At 38.0% G+C, this 20,912-nt stretch overlaps 1 protein-coding gene across 2 annotated transcripts in view; it reads right to left on the bottom strand.

The window, feature by feature from the left end:
• SLC15A2 (solute carrier family 15 member 2) overlaps positions 1–20,912 on the bottom strand; it is a 96,455-nt gene that overhangs the window by 55,502 nt on the left and 20,041 nt on the right. For both annotated transcript variants that reach the window (XM_034422717.3, XM_087883813.1), the window contains 4 exons: positions 20,610–20,751; positions 20,165–20,257; positions 14,642–14,741; positions 2,802–2,892 (listed from right to left, as the gene is read on the bottom strand). In XM_034422717.3, coding sequence (XP_034278608.2) covers positions 2,802–2,892; positions 14,642–14,741; positions 20,165–20,257; positions 20,610–20,751 — 426 coding nt within the window. The remainder of the gene's footprint in view (positions 1–2,801; positions 2,893–14,641; positions 14,742–20,164; positions 20,258–20,609; positions 20,752–20,912) is intronic.

Here is a 20,912-nt window from a genome sequence, read left to right as displayed (position 1 = left end):
CCCCTCCCATAAGGCTTAAAAGAGGAGCAAAGGCACGTGGGCACTTTGTAGGAAACCAACGTTGTTAATTCTGTTCCCAGTTGGCATCTCTGTTTGATTCTGGAATCTGTGTGGCTTTGCCAAGTAGGTCTTTGGCAGAGTGTCAAGGGAGATAAAGGTTGGTGATTATCCCAAAGGACTTCTCCCGAAGGACTTTTTGCAACTAATTGGGACTCAGCTGTGAATGAACATATTTCACAGCTGTTGCAATAACAGAGGTTTTTGGGACTACTCAAGTGTTTTAATGACTCAGGAAGCCTAGGTCACAACAGCCAAGTAGCATCCTGACTGTAACTTCTTTGACTTTTATGAAACCTATTGTAAATATTAATGATTTAAAGATTCTGGCTGTTGAGCCTGCAACTGAAGTAATTTCAAAATACCATTGCAGCATACAATGGATGATGATGATTCTTTAGATAATTATTCTGGACTGTGCATAGATTTCTCTAGCACTTAGTAATAGCATTTAGACTTATATACCGCTCATAGGGCCTGGTGGCTCAGCAGACTGATAGCATTGTGATTAACACCAGCTGTCTACATTTACTGTAAATTCAATCTCACCAGGCTCAAGGTTGACTCAGCCTTCCATCCTTTCTAAGGTAGGTAAATTGAGGACCCAGTTTGTGGGGGCAATAAGCTGACTTTATAAATATACAAAAGTATGAAGGCTATTGCTTAACGCATTGTAAGCCACCCTGAGTCTCCGGAGAAGGCGGCATATAAATCAAATTAAAAAAAAATAGTGCTTTACAAAAGTGGTTTAGAGAGTCAGCATATTGGCCCCAACAATCCGGGTCCTCATTTTACCGACCTCAGAAGGATGGAAGGCTGAGTCAGAATCAAACTCTTGGAAGTGAGCAGTGAGTTAGCCTGCAATACTGCAGTCTAACCATGGCTCTTGCCATGTTCGCAGCAAATCGGTTTCTTGCATTATAGGAGGCCCTGACAAAACATGTAATGAGGTAAAATCTGAGAACAGAAAAGAGTTTCTCCAATTAAGGAGCCAGACCAGGATTAAGAGAATTGGAACCCTGTTATTTGGCCACCTGACCATAGGCAACAAATCCACTCTGAATATTTATTGTGATAAGACTGGACCCAGGGGAGAGCAAGTGCTTCTCTTTGACACCTCCTCTATCTGCATCTTCCTGGTGGTGGATCTCCATTTTGAAAATCCTGATATCTCATATCAAGCAAGTTAGACCAGTAACTTTTGAAAAATACGATCCAATTCTGCAAGTATCAGAACACAGGGCAGGGAAATGAGTCAAGAAAGTAAATTATGCTGCTGGAAAAAGCAGCCATCCAAATTTGAGCCAGCACTAAGACTCTGCTTGATCTGAAAGCTACACAATTTTGTTTATAGGAAGGCTTACCTAATAGCAACACTGGGTGCATGGATATACTTTACTAAAGGGATTTGCGAGATGGAATGGGGGAAGAACAGCTAATTTGGCTTTGAAGTTGGAGCCTGTTTTGCAAGCTACAACAGAGAAAACGGCCTGAAATTATCCCACAAGCTGGTCTTTGCTTCTGCGGTATGGTACAATACATGCATGCACATACACACACCCAGGCCGAATTGAGGCATATTCTTCACAAAGCTTGGGTTTTACACCCCCATTAAATATTCTGCACAACAAAAAATAGTTGAAATGAAAACAAAATCCTGACGCAGCTGCACAACCAACCGGGTAGAATATTGCTAATAAAATATTGATCACGATTACTATGTAGCATCTCTGTCTGAAGTTCACTTTTATGCCTGATATGAGCTTATTTATTTTACTTTCCAGAAGATGAGCCAATTTTTTTTACAGTCAAAGCAGGAAGTGTTCTGCTCCAGGATGTTCAGATGACTTCTGATCTACAGCAGGAGATCTTTGCAGCTGCTCAGTACTGAAACCTGAAAGGTCACATACCACTGCCAAATTTCTGAGAAAATAAGGGCCATTTTGTTTTAGTTTTGAAAAGACTTTTAAAAATCCTATGTCTTCATTCCACTCCAAAATATGCCACTGTTTTTATTTTTCCTAACAATGATCTATGTAGATGTAAGAAGTCTGTGTCCCGCCCCCCTCCTCATAATGTGTGGAGCAAAAGCCAATCCATATTAGCCCAACTGAATGGCTCTGTTTTTTCTACTGTATACTAGAACAAACATAGAAGACTAGTAAGTCATCAGCTTCCAGCTGTTAAAGAGGTTCGCAGGGGAAATAATAAAAATATTTATACACATGCTGTTGAACCGCTCTGTGAAGTATGAAGGCAAGCTTTATTCTTTGGATTTTAGAGCATGAACATACTATGCTCATCTGGAGTTGGTTGTTGCTTAGAAGAGAGCCTGATAACCGCTGTATTGTTTTCCTAAGGTTGATGAAAGAGGAAGAAGACAAGTATAACAATCAAAATACCAAGGCTCCAGTGGCAATCGTTCCCTTTTAAAATGATGTTATATGCTTGAATATATTCCAAAATTACAATTTTCTAAAAAAAAATTATAACAATTGCTGTTCTTCGGAAACAATGAGGGATAATTGTGATGGTCTAGTGAAGCTATTCCAAAAGAGCATTTAATTTCTTTACTCAGAAGAGAAGTTAGAAGAAGTTAGAAGCAGATGGGCATCGTGGGGATGCATCTAATCATTATGAGCTCAAACATTTATGAACACATCTGTGGCATTAGAGTTGATCTTGTTTCCCAAGGGTGAATTTTAAATTCCATTACCCATGGTCATTGTAAACTAAACACTGACCTCTTAGCACAGGAGTAAGAAAAGTGGAGATCAAGCTTCCTGCATTGATGGCAAGATAGAAAACAGAGAAGAACTTGTTTCTTTCCTGGACCTAAAACAAGACAAGATCACATCAGTCTGATATTATAGCACATCTTAAAAGACAAGCATGGGTTTCATAAAAAAGGATTCCAACAGTCCCACTGAATTATGGTAATAATATGAAATGCTGACATAACATCTTAAAAATTGACATAAAAATTCAAAATGTTAAATTTAATATGAGATTACATTTTTAAAAGCTGAGTTAAAATAGAATACATATGTATGTAAGTATGTTTGTGTATGGGTGTGTTTATGTATGTGTATATGAATATGTAGATATACATACATACATAAACACATACACAAAAGTAACTAGGAACAATGCTGCATGGTGAATGGATTTGCAAGGAGAGTAACAGCCACTCATTCAGCGCATGCTTTTTAATTGGATCAGTCTAACCTGTCAGTCCTTGAGAACTAATTATATCTTCATAAATATGGTAATAAGGGAAAAAAATCAACTCTTGCTGGGAAACTATAATTGATAAGACATTATCAAGCACAGCTGTAATTTCTTGAATAGTGGACTGGCTATTTTGAATCAATAACATCTCATTCATAAATCCATTTGCATGGAATTGTTAGTTCATTTATTTCAGTGGAACTTATAAAAACAAACACTATTTTGGCCAGATGCATTCAAGGGATTAATTTGTTTTTAGTTATACTATCAGGAGGAAGAAGAAATATTGCTAATGTGTTAATTAACAGGGTCTGCAACATCAAAAATATTGCACCATATCTGCCCCGTTGGGTGCGGTTGTATTTTATTCCATTTCTATTATGTTTTATTATACTGTGTGTAATCATTTTAATTGCTGTATACAATATTATTTCATTTTATTATTTTATGTTATTCAATGTATATGTGTTTGAGCTGGTTAGTCAGTAGACTGACTGGCAATGTTCTCTTTTAGAATACCAAATTTTACACCCTCTCAGTTCTAATTTTCTTTTCATTTTTGTACCCTCTTTGTGACATTTAAAGCACTTTCGCACAATCGCTGGCATCACCCACAAACCTTCCAGCATTTTTGTACCCCCATCAATACTGCTGTCTTTCAATGCTCAGTCTTTTGCATGAATTGACAATGTCCCCACTAGCTGACCAAGGGGCATCTACAAAAATCATCTGTCAATCAGTTCTCTGCCCTCCAGCTTTATCATTGTTTCATTGCAGATGTTTTCATGCAGAAGAGAGAGAAAAAATATCCCTCTTCACTGTGAGCGGAAACTGCAAAGCCACACCTTTCCGTAAGTGAACAAGAAAGAGAAAATCTGCAGAGTGAGACCGCTGGATTTCTTAATAAGAGATCTGACTTGAGGCATGTGACCAGGATAGAGGCACAAGACAGACTTAGAATGGAATTGTTTGCAGTATTCCAAGCCACTGCCCAATTCCTTTCCCACAGATGCATTTCCACCCCCCAGCCCCCAGGAATGTTTTTCTCTTCATCCATTTGTAGAGATTCTCAGTCATCCAGGTCATAGTTGTCTCAAAGGTGCTTTTTTTTTCCTTCAAAAGGCAACTGGATTGTTTTTTTCTTGAGGAAGAAGAAGAAAATGTTTGCTTCTGATCCAAGAAGCTTCATTAGTTCTGCTGGCGGGGTGTTTGTGTGTGGAAGGATAGGTACTGACAATTGAGACTTGATGGTGGAGGGGATGGAAGGATCTGATAGGATGGTGAGCGGGGAGGAAGGATTGTATTTCTTTGCAGTCATCCAGGCGTTAGCACTCTTCATCTTTTTTCTCTTTTCTTTTTTTATCATTTTCATCATTTTCTCTTCATCGTTTTTGAAACTGATAGTCTTTTGCCAGCTTTTCCCACCTTATCAAATTTGGTCCAATTCTGTTTAATTTTAATCTTTTGATGGACAAATAGATATTCTGATACATACATACACACACACACACACACATGTATGTATATATACATACATATACATACATGTATGTATATATATACACACACATATACATGTAGGTCTTTGGTTATTTGGGTTTTCTCCCACGTAAAATTGGAAGTACCTTGGCGACGTTTCGACCAAGTCTCATTCGTCATCTTCAGGCTAGTGTCTTCGGCCTTGCTCCTAGAAGCACAAGGCCGAAGACACCAGCCTGAAGATGACGAATGAGACTTCGTCGAAACGTTGCCAAGGTACTTCCAATTTTACGCTGGAGAAAACCTGAATAACCAAAGACCTACATACAAATACCCGCAAAAACCTCAGAAAACAAATATCTTACATTGCTCCTAGAAGCACAAGGCCAAAGACACCAGCCTGAAGATGATGAATGAGGCTTCGTCGAAACGTCACCAAAGTACTTCCAATTTTACGCGGGAGAAAACCCGAATAACCAAAGACCTACATACCTGCAAAAACCTCAGAAAACAAATACATATACATGTATATATATGTTTTTTCTGTTGAAGCACCTGGTCTACCCCAATATGGGAGGGGGCATACTGTTTCCCTTTCGCCTTTCAGCTCCAATCCAGGAGCCCTCAGGCAGTCACTTTCATGACAAACTATTTTGTATCAAAATAGTTTGCTCCCTCCCATATTGGGGTAGACCAGGTGCTTTGACAGAAAAAACACTTAATCTCTCCCCTGGCTCAGCTAATAAAGGGAGGAGAACTTGAGGCTCAGAGGTTAATACAACTGCCTAATATGCAGGCAGACCAAGTTCGAACCCAAGTAAGGGTATGGCTAGCTGATGAGAGCTAAATAGCTTGAAATAGATCTATATTAGTCTCCCTTTATTTCTTTATCAGCAAATACAAATTTGATGTATGTATGAATGTATATATATATATGTATGTACATGTACACACATACATGTATGTGTGTGTGTGTGTGTATATATATATATACACACACACAAACACATACATGTATATGTGTGTGTGTGTGTACATATACACATACATACATACATACATACATACACCGTGTTTTCACGTCATTAGGGTTTATTTTCCGGTTAGGTCTTATTTTTGGGGAAATATGGTACTAAATGCGGTACACACACACACACACACACAGATCCGGCATTCTGTCAGGTTGTAAAAAAAATGAAATATCCATGAAAGAAGTCTGACACACCATAGCTCCTTGACTTCAACAAAAGGAAGAAAGATAAGGAGCTAGTAACATTCCACCCCACTAAAGATCCTTAGTAGTATGATTTTGAAGACGAAGGAAATGCTATAAGCATTTTTCCTTTAAATATTTGAATTGGAAATATTGTAATTCCTTGAAGCTTCCTAATTTCATCTTCTTATGTATGGATGATGCTATTTTAGCTACAAAAAAATTTACACTCAAAGAAGAGTTTGTTCTAAATGTGAAGGGATGTATGGACAGCAGCCTTTCATTAATTTCCTTTTGGTCGGCTTCAGGATGGAATACGTAAACTGTAAAATGAAAGTACTACGGATGAAAAAAGGAGATGCATTTGAACAAGTTGTGATGAAAAATGAATAAGATATTGATTTTGCATCAATAGAATAAATAATGATGAAAATAGCCAGATTTTTATGAGGTATCTCAGCTTATAATACGGGCTGATCAATTCAGCAGCATAGTTGAGGAAGGACAGTTCCAATGATTTTCTTAATCAATTTAAAAGGAATCAGAAAGCAAAGCCAAATGGCTTATTCTTATTCTTCCACATGGAATATATTCCTTGTCTGTATGAAGATGAATAGAATTACCTAATTATTTAAATAGCATAAAGGAATTAAACACCCATTGTGGTTTATCACACCAGAAATCCATTGACATTGTAAAATGGTTTGAATTATATTAATGCACACTGGTTTCTAATACATAGAAAAGATCTGATTACTAGGCAATGTGTAAGTGGATTGCTTCATGTGCTCTGCTCATTCCTGAAAAGAAAATATGGTTTTCATACCACTCACATTTCTTGATCTCTTTGGAAATGGGGAAAATTAAAGAAATTGGTATGCTAATCCATGCATGCAAAAAATGGGGAGGAACAGAAAAAATGGAGAGTTAAGAAAATCATTTATTAAACATTCCCATTACAGGTCAGTGACAATTTTGGGGTAGAGGCATTCCTTCAGACTAATGCCTACCAATAGGTAAATATATAATCCTTAAACAGGAACCACATACATTTAATCTTAATAATGAAATCATGCAGAATAAAATGAAAATGTCATGCCTATCAACTAATGGGGTGGGAGCTTGTTTATACTCTGCCTTGAGAATGTGAGAGGATTATGAGAGTTAGTTTTCACACAGTCACTGAAAAACAAGGTAGCAAATCTGATTATTGCGAAAACAAGGTAGAAATGGGAACTGACCTTTTTGTGCACAAAAGTGGGCCACAATAGGTTACGTGGGATAGGAAGAAGAAAGAGGTGCAAAAGAATTTGAAGATGGAATACAGATCAAGGTCAACAACAGAGAAATCACCAGAATTTTTTGATTATGGCCTCCTAACCTTCCCTCAGAGATGAATTACTATGCTATCAGCAGTTCTGAATTCTTGTAAATGTATCTATTTGGATATAAACCTGCCTGCTGAGTGACATCTGAGAAGGATAACAACAATCCCATGAAGGCCATGTGCAACCAATACCAACAACGGACAATAAAAATACAATGATTTAAAAACAACTGTCTCTTTAGGATCCTTCTAACCAGTGGTGGGATTCAAGTAATTTAACAACTGGTTCTCTGCCCTAATGATTTCTTCCAACAACCAGTTTGCCAAACTGCTCAGAAAGTTAACAACCGGTTCTCCCGAAGTGGTGCGAACTGGCTGAATCCCACCACTGCTTCTAACCATGTAAATAATCTTTGAAAATCAGCATCAAAGTTGCATACGCAGTAAAGAAGTCATCCTGAAATCAGCTGGCTCATAGTAATGAAAGATGGGAAAAGAAACCTAGGCTATTAGTACTCTGGCATTCATGGGATTGTTATTCTTGTCAGATGTCACCCAGCAGGCAGGACCAAGCAGGCTTATCCAAATAGATAAGTTTACAAGAATTCAGAATTGCTGATAGCACAGTAATGTTGAAAAATCATCCTAATGTTGCAAATCTCAAATTGTTCTGCTACTAGGTTTATGTCTCTTATTCACAGAAACCACTGAAATCTTGTAGGTTGCTCCATGTACTATATGCAATTCCATCTTTTAGTTACTAAGCTTTTTTATCTATAGTATTTCAGGGGTACAAAGTAGACTTTCCAGTAGAACTGATCAGCAAAAGGTTGAAGAAGTACCTGCTTTCATGTGACATGAACTGACTCAATGATTACTTCCTTACTCAAATTCTCTTCTCTTCCTGCTCCACCCTCTACCTAGATACAAGGATATTAATCACCAGGTACAGCCTCTAGAATCCCTTTCTGTTGTTTCCCTGGCAAGTTCCTTCATTGGATGATTTTAGAAAGAACCCGAACGGTTCTTGTTAAAGGGGTTTTGTTGCTACTTCTACTTTTACTGAATAGCTTTTACAACTATTTTTACATTATGATATTAACAGACTGCTTTCATTACAATCACTGCCTTCAATGTCATACTTGGGGGATGAGTGCTACAAGACTGGAACCAAAAAAGGGTCATTAGGTAACAAGTGTAAGCTATTAGCTTGCACAGAGGAATGCTGGCATCGGCAAAAAGCAATTATTCTTTAAGACCGGGTGAAAAAAAGCCATCAAAATGTAGAGTAAGCATATTCAGCAGCTATGAATGCCATTCTGACAATAAGCAATGAGAGACTGGAAGGGCAGGGGATAGAATGCTCTCCTGATCCCTTGCTGGAAAATGTGGTTGACTTGATCTCAAAAACCTAGAGCCTTGATGTCAAATTTATGGCATGCGTGCCAGAGGTGGCACACTGCACCCTATCTGATGGCACACGAGCCATCGCCCCAGTTAAGCTCTGCTGTGCATGCGCGTGCACCTCCCGCCAGCCAGCTGGTCTTTGGGTCTCTGCCGTGTATGCGCCATCCCTGACCTAGAGCAAGAGACTGTCATTAGAAAGCAAGGCTAAATTGCCACATTTTACAGCTGCTCTCACTTGTAAAATACCAGCCAATAACTCTGCGGTATGCAGAAGTATTATTGGCTATACAGCCTGTCTTTGTCCGAAAGAAATAAGACCAGTTAGGAATGGAGATCCCCAAAATTAGACTAATTCCCTTTTGGAAGAACAAAATAAGCTTGTGAACTAAGTGTGGTGTGACAGTGTTTTCTACTAAAAACTCAATTCTATCCTCTAGCTCAAATATAGAAAGAAAAAAAAAGAGCTGTCAGATGTATAGACTATAATTAGCGTATACTGAAACTTTAGTGCCTAACTAAATATAGCAAGTATAATTTAGTTTTATTTGGTTTGGGGTTTACTAAGTATATGTACATGAAGAAATAGACAAGTATAGGAAATGAAAATAAACTGAAGTACTCTAAAAAGTGTTTGTCTCATTGTGATTCTCTGATGCTAGGAAGCAAATACTATTCCTAATATCTTAAGAATCTGGCTGGTTTCAATATTTTACCCACAGTTCACCTATCCTTTAGCCCAAGGGTGTCAAACTCACGTCATCCTGGTGGCATCACGTGATGTATCGGGACTTTTTTCCCCTTCGCAAAACCGGGCATGGGCATGGCCCAGCACATAACACATCCGGCCCAGAGGCCGGGAGTTTGACAGCCCTGTTTTAGCCCTTCCAGGTGGATGAAGCCAGTGGTGGGATTCAGCCAGTTCGCACCACTTCGGGAGAACCGGTTGTTAAATTTCTGAGCAGTTTGGTGAACTGGTTTTTGGAAGAAATCATTAGGGCAGAGAACCGGTTGTTAAATTAGTTGAATCCCACCATTGGATGAAGCCCCAAAAGGTACTACTGATAGCACCACACAGGTCAACCCCAAAGTCAGGTTTCTAAACACCTTATGAGTATTCAGGCAGTAGTTGCTTACATTCATACTCATGTCTGAGTGAACACTGTTTGAAGTTGTTATTTTTCAGCAGCTGCCCTGTGGTGGTTGAGACTAAGCTGTCTAATGGCATTTCACAGGATTTAATACTTGCTTTCGGTTATTCCTGAAGTTTTAATTATATGCTTTGCTTGCTTACCTGTTCCTAAGGCTGACTCAAGGGATTATCAAATCCCTTGAGATTCTTAGAATGTAGCTTGCTTGAAGATGCTTGTGTTTGAGGTCCACACAATGTGAAGCAGCCTGTAACTTCAAACTGCATCAACAACTGAACTTTTGAAAGGGTGATTCTTGCTGTATTGTCTTGTTGACTTGCTAGGCATCTCATTAGGCTTCAAAATGAGTGGAGATATTAGAAATTTTCCATATGCATTTCTAAGCAGATGTAATTAACACTGAAGTCACTTTCAGCTGCCCTAATAATACCAACCTTCATATGCTTCCTTAAATGTGTGAATTCCTTTTTGTAAGAGTTGGGTTATAAATATCTGATATACCTTTTGGGACAAAAATTGAACATTGTAAACCTGAGGTCAGAAGAAATGTTCACTGGATTTTTTATAGTTGTTTGCCTAACTATATTTGGATTGAGGCTATATTGTGCCATGGAAAATAATCTTAATGCTGCACAAATAGTTATTGTTGTGCATGCAAGAATATAATGTGATATTCTCACGGTTCAGTGAGTGGTTTGCATTTAATCATTTGCATAGAACAGGGGAAGTCATAGATTTATATTTAAATCAAAAATAAATCAAAATAAAAAAATTATCTGATCCAGGCTGGAGTGAACAGAAACAAATGCATAGAAGTTTCACATGACTCTCCATTTTGAATGAATAACTGGATGAATGATGACTTGGCATATAAAATATGCCAATATATAAAAGGTAGGTGAAATGAGGACCCAGATTGTGGGGGCAATAAGCTGACTTTGTATAAATATACAAAAAGTATGAAGGCTATTGCTTAACGCATTGTAAACCGCCCTGAGTCTCCGGAGAAGGGCGGCATATAAATTAAAGCATATATATATATATATATCCCCAAATTCTCTGAAACAAGGAGAGTTAAAATTCCATGTGATGATTCCACTCATCTGCATAAAGACCAGGTCAGTAATTGAAGTAATAATAACCATATGTAACACCTATTAAAGTTTATCTAATTTGGTGTCCTTTGGATTTATTCAACTTGAACTTTTATTGTCCCTAGGCAAGATGGGTAGGGATAGAGACAGGAGTTTGGAAAAAAATAGTTATTTTACTGTTATTCTGTTTACTTCAGTTTTCATTTCTTTATCCCTGCTTTTTTTTCCCTGGTACCTTCTTGGCTGATTTCCATAAAATCTTCGACTGCATTCTATGGATTGTGAGAATTAAAATACAATACATTTTGAAGGCACTAGCTAGAACAGCCAAGGTCAGATATTGGGTTATGGAGGACTGCTATAGATCACTATCCTTCTTCTGTATCAACTGCCTTTCTTAACCAGGTTGTCTCTAGATGTCATGTAACTCTTAGAACTTTTCCACAAATGGTTGTGACTTTCAGATATATTGGTTTCTCTTTCTTGCAATCTATTTTAGAAGATTGGAGAAAGGTGAACTACCCATATGAAATGCATTCATTTTAATTCAACTTGTCTTAAGAACCAAGTCAGGGAAGGATGCTTCCCAATTCATTACTTTATTTGTAGAGACCGGATGAGTGACAAATGTCCCCTCTTCTCCATGTAGAGCCTTCATATTTATCTAATGCGCTTAGGTTTCTTGGCTTGAAGAGAATTAAAATGAGGCTGGTAGTACATTTTCTGACTAATAAACTGAATTAATATTACATTTTAGTATTATAGTAAGAAAGAGTACTACCACCTTTTACCATAATTTCTAAAAAATATATATAAATTCCTTCTAATTTTTTTGCCAATATGAAAAGGTTAAACTTGGTGCATTTTACTTAAGAATAGTTGGCTCGGGCAGGCCATATCAGAGGTGGGTTTCAGCAGGTTCTGACCAGTTCTGAGGAACCGGTAGCGGAAATTTTGAGTAGTTCAGAGAACCAATAGTAAAAATTCTGACTGGCCACGCCCCCATCTATTTTCTGCCTCCCAAGTCCCAGCTGATTGGGAGGAAATGGGAATTTTGCAATAATCTTCCCCTGGATTGGGGAGGGAATAGAGATTTAACATTATCCTTTTCCTGCCATGCCCACCAAGCCACACCCACAGAACCAGTAGTAAAAAAATTTGAAACCCACCACTGGGCCATATGATATTGAACTGCCAAAAAGGGAACTGTTTCTTCACTCAGAGTTTGAGAGTTTGGTTGGGAACATTCAAAGGTCTATCAGGCTGCTTAAGCATTAGCTTTTAGCGATCAATTAGCAAACTGCATAGTCAAAAAAGATAATATTTAACCACTCAGAGAAGATCAGTGATTAATGTGAAGGAAATTTGTGAAGCATTTAAAAAACAAGGGCTGTTGCTATTATAATCACATCCAATTATGTATTAATTAAAGGATGATTACAAAATATAATTATTATTGTTCATAAATGTTGCACTTATGAGAATGATTCAGCCCTCAGGTGTTGTTACTGTGCTGTAATTAATACAAGGTTCCCAATTTGTCTAATATGATTTCTTTTTAATACTTTCTTCTAAATTTCGTGTTCAGAGATAGCTAAAACAGTGTCATATGGAGGATAATCAGATCTATTTTTGTACTGCTACAGAAACTAGGACCAGAAAAATGGATATATATTTTGTTTAAATATAAGGAAAAAGTTATCGAAGGCAAGAGGTGCACAACAGTGGAGTTTGCGGGTTCTCCACTTCTAGAGGTTTTTTTTAAGCCCTACATGGCTCAGGGCCAGGTTATCTTCGAGACTGCCTTCTACCACATAGCTCCCAGCGACCGGTAAGATCCCACAGAGTTGGTCTTCTCCGGGTCCCGTCAGCTAAACAATGCCAGCTGGCAGGCCCACGGGAAAGGGCCTTCTGTGTGGCTGCCCCAGCTCTCTGGAACCAGTTACCGCCTAAGATCCGGACTACCCCCACCCTATTGGCCTTCCGGAAAGCGGTGAAGACCTGCCTTTTCCAGCAGGCGTGGGGCCATTGATCTCACTGTTGCAATCTTGCCATGAATGGTGTGCATGGGCTTTTAGTGTTTTTAAATGTTTTTATAATGTTTTTTAATATTTTTTCTATGTTCATTGTTCGCATTATTTTTGCTGTAAGCTGCCCAGAGTCCCTTGGGAGTTGGGTGGCATAGAAATGCGATAAATTAAATTAAATTAAATTAAATTAAATTAAATTAAATTAAATTAAATTTTAAAAAAGACACTAAAGAGTTACTCTTAAGGATAATTATCTGGTTTTCTTGCACTTCTTGAGAAGTTTGCACTAGAGTAATTCCAGCATTTTATGTCTAGTGGTTTAGGTGCTAGATTTCAAATCAGGAGACTGGGAGTTCTAGTCCTACTTTGGTATGAAAACCAGCTGGGTGACTTTGGGCCAGTCTCTCAGCCCAACCCATCTCACCAGGTTGATATTGTAGTGAAAATAGGAAGAGGAAGGAAGTATTAGGTATCTTTTCTGCCTTGAGTTATTTATAAAAACGATAAAGGCAAGATAAAAATAAATTCTAGAACACCTGGCTTTTTATTGATCTTCCATGCAGCTTGTTTAAACAGGTGTTTTGAATTTAATTTTAAGGTTATTTATGAAATATATAACAGTAACTCAGCTGCTGTTTCTAACTGAGTTGCTCTTTGATTTCTTGTGATCTGGATTTTTTTCGAGTCTGGAGTCTCTGTGTTTTTTTATCCTATTACTGTACACTCCTTAAGACATTTTGGACTTGGGTGAAATGAAAACATGCACAGGCACACATATGTGTATACGTATACATATATACTCATGGACATATATGTATAGATGTTTATGTGTGTATGCTTGAGATGGGGGGCTATACAAATTGTTTAGAAATGCACAGAAAAAGAGAAGGGAAGGGAAGAGACAGGCTATCTAGAATTCTTCTCCTATGTGAAGAGCTACTAGAGTGATAGAAAAGCTATTTCTGAAAAGCTACTGCTATTCAATAGATATGTGCCAAGAAAAAGTAGGGCTTAAAAGCTTAAGAAGCTCGTTTGTTTAATTTTCAAGCCCAGGTTTTTGCCTGCATAGTGTTTCTTGGTTTCTTTACATTTGATATAAATTTAAACAGGGACATTCACATAATTCTGGAGGTAATTTGGTGCCAAGCCCTACAGATTAATACCAGCACTTTAAATTGCACCAAAAAGCCAATGCAGGTGTAACAAGTTCCTACTGACAACTGCCAGAGTCTACATAGGCTGTTGCAGTTTGAATTATCTCCAAGTGGTATTGGTAGAATTGCTACCAGTTTTGTCCAATAATGGGCTAGATAGAAATGTAAGGTATTTGTTTATCTCTCTATTATCTATGAACAAGGCATAAAGACTGAATAAGACATTGTATCTGTTTTGTATCTTTTGCACATACAAAAGGAGGATGAGCAAATGTTTCTAAATGAACATTCCAAACGACCCTTGACATGAGAACTTTGGTCTATTGATCATACAAGGATGCAATAAAGATCAGGTAGATGAATCTTTATGCAGGATATTTCTTCTGCTTTTCCACACTTAGAAGAAGGGACTCAAGCAAAAAAAAAAAAAAGATGTAAAATACATATAATGCCACGTAAAGATAAAGAAATGACATGGAAGAAAAGAAACACAATTCTTACATGCTTTTCTTCAAACTGGTCTCCACCGAATGCTGCCACGCAGGGTTTGATTCCTCCCGTTCCAAGAGCAATCAGAGACAGGCCCGTCATTGACAAAATCCTTCAAATAGGAGAAAATTTCAGCACCATCAAAAGACTTAGGGGCAGAGCTGCAAACTCCATAACAGAGCCTTTTGAAGCATGTTAGTGAGGACTCTTAAGCAGTATGCTGTGGCAAACCCAAATCCTGCAATAGGAACCATGCAGCAAAGTTATCCTTTCCCGTTTCTTTCTAATGGACTTTCAGCCAACAAAATAAACAAAAATCAAGTTGGATCAGTAATGTCTTATAAAATGGATCAGTAATGTCTTATAAGTCTTTAGTCTCAAAAACATGCCAGAAAAGAAGGTGAAATGACATCACAATTTTGGTTGGATCTGTAGCTTATCGCCTTTTGTATCATAGCACTGAGCTACTCCACTCATTTGTAAATTCTTGAAGTGTAAACTCAGTTTATGACTCATTATGATGCCATCACCAGCTTATGACAATAGGAGACATTTTTCTATTAAAAAGGGGAAATGGCCCAGCTCTGTATCTCTTCCCAGTGAATAGGCTTTCCCAGTGCAAACTCTGCAGGAATAGACCGTGATCTAACACTTGACTTTTATGCTGCATTTGGCATTACATACACCCATTCTCTCAAAGGTATGCAAAGGAATGGCTGGCTGTTGTACCGGTGTCACCAATGAGGCCCAGTAGTATTGGTGGGGGTGGAGACAAGGGTTATGAACAAGATATCTGCTCTGGCAATGCTGATGGGGCAGTGGGTGGTAACAAATGCCCCCAGATATTGTGTACCAGTACCATTATGTATATAGTATATTCAAGAGCAATATTGATGGTGCTTCAACATTCTAGAAGAATGGTTATTGGGAATTTGAAACTGAATCCGGGACTAGATCATCTGGAGCTTCCTTCCCATTATCAAATATGAAATGCAAATAAATTCCCTAGCTCAATGCAGCAAAATCCCACTTAATCACTCTGGAATAAGACTATGGAACACAGTTGCTAAGAAATATGTACTTTTCAATGAGTTTAAAGAAGCTGTATATTTTTTTTATTATTATTTCTATACACAACCTTTTGAAAGCTATTGAAAGTTATTAACTAGGTTAACCTATTAGGTGGAATTTAAATTTGTGTTATTGCTATATAATTTATTTTTAGCACTTATTTGTTTGTATCTTAAACTGCCCGATAATTGAAACTATCTGAGTGGTATAGATAATTAAAAATTATAAAATACAAAACAATAATATCAAATAAATGTGATTGTAATTGATTGATTGATTCTTATGTTGCCATGAATAAGGAATTAATTTGGAAAATAATACATCTGAGAAAACAAAAACTGCCCAAACTGTCTTTGTGCCATTTGAGGTTTTCTATTGCCTCATTGTTGCAGTCTCTTGTTTTACTCAAAAAAAAAAAAAAAAAAAAATCCTCAATGCAAAGAATTTTTACAAAGGGGTGTGGCATGTTGATGAAGCTAAGATGGCAAGATCTGAGGTTGTTGAGATTTGGATTGGAATAAATCAGTTCCCTTAGGACAGGGGTCGGCAACCTTAAACACTCAGAGCCACAAAGGTCCTAACCAGAAGCCCCCCCATTCAATTCTGGAGCTGACCGGAAGTCCAGTTCCCCCACCATAGAGTCTCCTCCTAGCGTGGCATCCTTTTTCCTATGTGACCGGAAGTCTGATTCCCCCACCATAGAGTCTCCTACTAGGGCGGCGTCCTTTTTCCTCTACCTGTTCTAACCGAAAGCCCTATCAATTGTGGAGCCAACCAGCAACAAGGAGCCACAGCAGAGGGATGAAAGAGCCACATGCGGCTCCAGAGCTGTGGGTTGCTGATCCCTGCCTTAAGACTATGAATTCTACAACTCCATGTCTGTTGAAAACAAGTACAATACATCAGAAATAACATTTTTCCTCAGGTTTTTGTTTAGCATTGTTTTTTTTACTTTCTTTTTTAGGAAGAATTTTTTGATACCAGGGAATATTCAACTCTGTGAGTCCACATCTAGGTCACCCAGCATTCATTTTTGAATCTAGCCAATTCAAACATTTATGGAAAATACTTTTTATATTGCCTTGGGATTGTATAGGTTCCAACTATAAATCAATCAGAATAGAACTGGAAGGGACCTTGGAGATCTTCTAGTCCAACTCCCTGCTCAAGTAGGAAACCCTGTACCATTTCAGACAAGTGGTTGTCCAGTCTCTTCTTAAAAGATTGCAGTGATGAAGGACTCACAACTACTGAAGGCAAGCTGTTCCACTGGTTAATTGTCCCCACTGTTAGGAAGTTTCTCCTTAATTCCAGGTTCCTTTTTTCTTGATTAATTTCCATCCATTGTTTCTTGCCCTCTGGTGGTTTGGAAAATAATTTCACCCGCTTCTCTTTGTGGCAGCCTGGAATACTGCTATCATGTCCCACCTAGCCCTTCTTTTCTAAATCCTGCACTGTTCTTCATATGTTTTAGTTTCCAGGCCTTTAATTATCTTAGTTGCTCTTCTTTGCACTTTTTCCAAGGTCTCAACATCTTTTTTGTAATGTGTAATATACTTTGTAATAAATAATGAAAAGTTTGTCTGTATAGCACTTTACGCCATATACTCACCAGCCAGATCATGATCTCCATGATAAAATGTGCACTTTACATCACATAAAGAGCAACATTATTTAATTTTAATATAGTTTTCCATGTTTATACTTTTTCATCAATTGCAAGAACAAAAACTCCTTGCATTGATTTCTCCAACTCAAATAGTATTAAGCTACCTGTTGTGTCCAAGTACTTTGGACTTCAGTTTCTATCAATCCCAGCCAAAATGGCCAATGCCAAGAGATTAGGTAACTATCGTCAAAATATTTAGAGGCAACCTGATTAGTAGGGGAAGAATGTGGGGCATGAGTCATTGCTGTCGTTGTCAACAGCAATGGCTTCTGCCCAACATTTCCTAGTCGTACCACAACTAATTGCAACTATCTGCTACATATTGATTTTACAGAAGATAATGATGAAAAAGCACTACACAACCTAAAACCATCTCTATCTATTGGCCCTAATGGATTATGTGCCTACTTCTTGAAAAAGCTTTCCATTGCCATTTATTTATTTATTTATTTATTTATTTATTTATTTATTTATTTATTTATTTTATTGAATTTCTATACCACCCTACTCCCGAAGGACTCAGGACGGTGAACAGCCACAAAATAAAACACATACATATAAAAATTTAAAATCGAATAAAATGAATTAAATAAATTTGGCTGAATTAATACCCATAATTTAAAATACCCATATTTTAAAACACATTAAAATTTAAAATTTGCACTTAAAAGGGAGAAGATTTAGGCAAGGCCATAGCCAAACCACTAAGCACATCTATGAGATATCTTTCAGAACCACTCCTTGCCCAACCTATGGTCATTAGCCACGGTCATTCCTATCTTCAAAAAGGGAGACCCCCTCCCCCAGTTGAAAATTACAGACCAATCTCATTATGTTGTGTCACCTGCAAAGTCATGGAATCAATCATAAACCAATCCATTACCCTCCACTTAGAGACAAACAACCTACTTTCTAACAAGCAGTTTGGTTTCAGGAAAAAAATTGTCCTGTAATCTACAACTCCTACACTGCAGAACTACATTTGAACTACACAACTTGACCAGGGTAAAGCAATAGACACAATTTACATAGATTTCTGCAAAGCTGTTGATTCAGTGGTACACAACAAACTACTGTTAAAACTATGCTCTTACGGCATTTCTGCACAAATGGATAGCTGCATTCCTGTCAAACAGGTAACAAGTAGTCAAAATAAGGAGTGCCCTATCAAACCCTGCATCAGTTAACAGTGGTGTCCCCCAAGGCAGCGTTCTAGGACCCACTCACTTTCTAATTTACATAAATGACCTTTGCGATCATATTATAAGCAACTGCGTCCTTTTCGCTGATTACGTAAAACTATTTAACACCACCAACAATACTGCTGCCCTACAAAGCAACCTTGACTATGTGTCAGAATGGTCGAACAATTGGCAACTTCAAATCTCAACCAACAAATGCTCTGCCTTACACATTGGCAACAAAAATCAGAACACCAAATACAAGCTGGGCAGATACAACCTTGTAGATGACCCTCACTCTGTCATTTCAAAAGATCTAAGCCCTAGAGCTCACTGTAACAGCATTGCCAAAAAGGCATTAAGAGTTGTTAACCTAATTTTGCAAAGTTTGTTCTCTGGTAACATTGTACTGCATACCAAGGCATACAAAACCTTTGCCAAACCAATTCTCGAATACAGCTCGTCTGCCTGGAATCCACACTGTATATCGGACATTAATACAATTGAGCGAGTCCAGAGGTATTTCACGAGACGAGTACTCCACTCCTCTACTTGCAATAGAATACCTTATGCCACCAGGCTTGACGTTTTGGGCCTGGACAACCTAGAACCATGCCGCCTACGGTCTGACCTAAACTTAGTACACAAAATTGTCTGCTACAATGTCCTACCTGTCAATGACTCCTTCAGCTTCAACTACAATAATACACAGTCAAACAATAGATAAAAACTCAAAGTAAACCGCTCCAAACTCGATTGCAGAAAATATGACTTCAGCAACAGAGTGGTCAATGCCTGGAATGCACTACCTGACTCTGCTGTTTCATCCTCAAACCCCCAAAACTTTAACCTTAAACTGTCTACTGTGGACCTCACCCGATTCCTAAGAGGTCTATAAGGCGGTGTGCATAAGCGCACCAGCGTGCCTACCGTCCCTGTCCTACTGTTCCCATTTATTTGTACTCATTTCTTATGTTTATACTTATACCTGTTTATACCTATATGTTTATATGTTATGTTTATACTTATTCTTGTTGTCTCATACATGCTTGACAAACTAAATGAATAAAATAAATCAATAAATAAATAAAATAAAATAAATAGTTTTGCAGCAACATTAGGAAGTTGGATTTATAGGATTCTAAGGTGACTGCACAGACTCTTCATTTCAGATAAATGAACACACTTGAAAACACTGTGGTTCACTTTATATTTGTATGTGTTTGCTCTGTAATAGTAAACAAAATTCCCCTTATCATGCTGAATGGTGATGGCCAAGGGCCCCTCAGTCATAGATAGAGACTAATCAGCAGCTGAGTGGTGAATTCCAAGCAATGCTCTCACCACCGGAACACATGAAGTCAAGTCTGGAACAAATCTTTGCACCCTAAGAATCAAGACTGTCAGATTTTCAAAAGGTAGGCACTGGCAGCTGTCAAGGCTATGATAGCCAGACCTAACAGGGATAAAACTCATTATGCCCAGATAACAAAAGGGTCTTACAGAGCCACATAATGCTCACAACAAGGTACATTTGAATGCGCCGCTCATTAATACAAGTTAATTAATAGTAACATTATCAAAACACAGCAGGCCCATTTCCTCATTACTTACACATGAGCAATCTGGTTTCCCACACTTGGTATCGCCCCAACTGATTTGATCACGTGCCCAATAACATAAACAATGGAGAGATAAATGATTGTTCTGCAGAGGAAAAAAGAAAAGAAAAAGTGGGTAAACATTATCAGCCAAAGGCAGGTGCATTTATAATCAGAAAGCCAAAAACGTGTCTGTGGTTCCTGATAGGGAACAGACAAGCATTTTTCTGCTGCTGGGATATCAACCAAAATTACAACCCTTCTTTCTCTCTTCTAAGTGTTCGGGAAAAGAGCTATTGCTGACCAGAAGGGTGAGGTAACGGTTCCTCTTCAGATTGGCAGTTTCTCTTCCCTGAAGATGGATCCCGTATTCCTCTGAATTGTTCCTGACAATACAAATGGGATAGCCTACAAGAAAGGGGAAGTCTATAAGCATAGACAGCATATTTCATTCTTACTTGTATTTTCCCAGCCAGGAGTCAGCAATGAAGGCACCAATGACTGGCGTGAAGTAACATAAACTTGAGAAAGCATGGTATACAGATGTGGAAGTTGTTTCATCCCAATGCAGGAAGTAGAGAAAATACAAAGTCAGGACAGCTGCAGGAAGAAACACAACAAGAAAAATACAGGATAATGGATATCGCAAATATTTATTCAAATATTTTATATAGTTGAGCATCTTGTTGAAATGACTCTGGGAGGCTAACAATACATAAAAGCATAACCCAAAGTAAACATAAATGAATAACACAGTGGTG

The sequence above is a fragment of the Pantherophis guttatus genome, chromosome 1 (assembly GCF_059756535.1).
Source record: "Pantherophis guttatus breed Tessera chromosome 1, ASM5975653v1, whole genome shotgun sequence".
Classification (NCBI taxonomy): domain Eukaryota; kingdom Metazoa; phylum Chordata; class Lepidosauria; order Squamata; family Colubridae; genus Pantherophis; species Pantherophis guttatus.
This window is presented reverse-complemented; position numbering and strand designations above follow the sequence as displayed.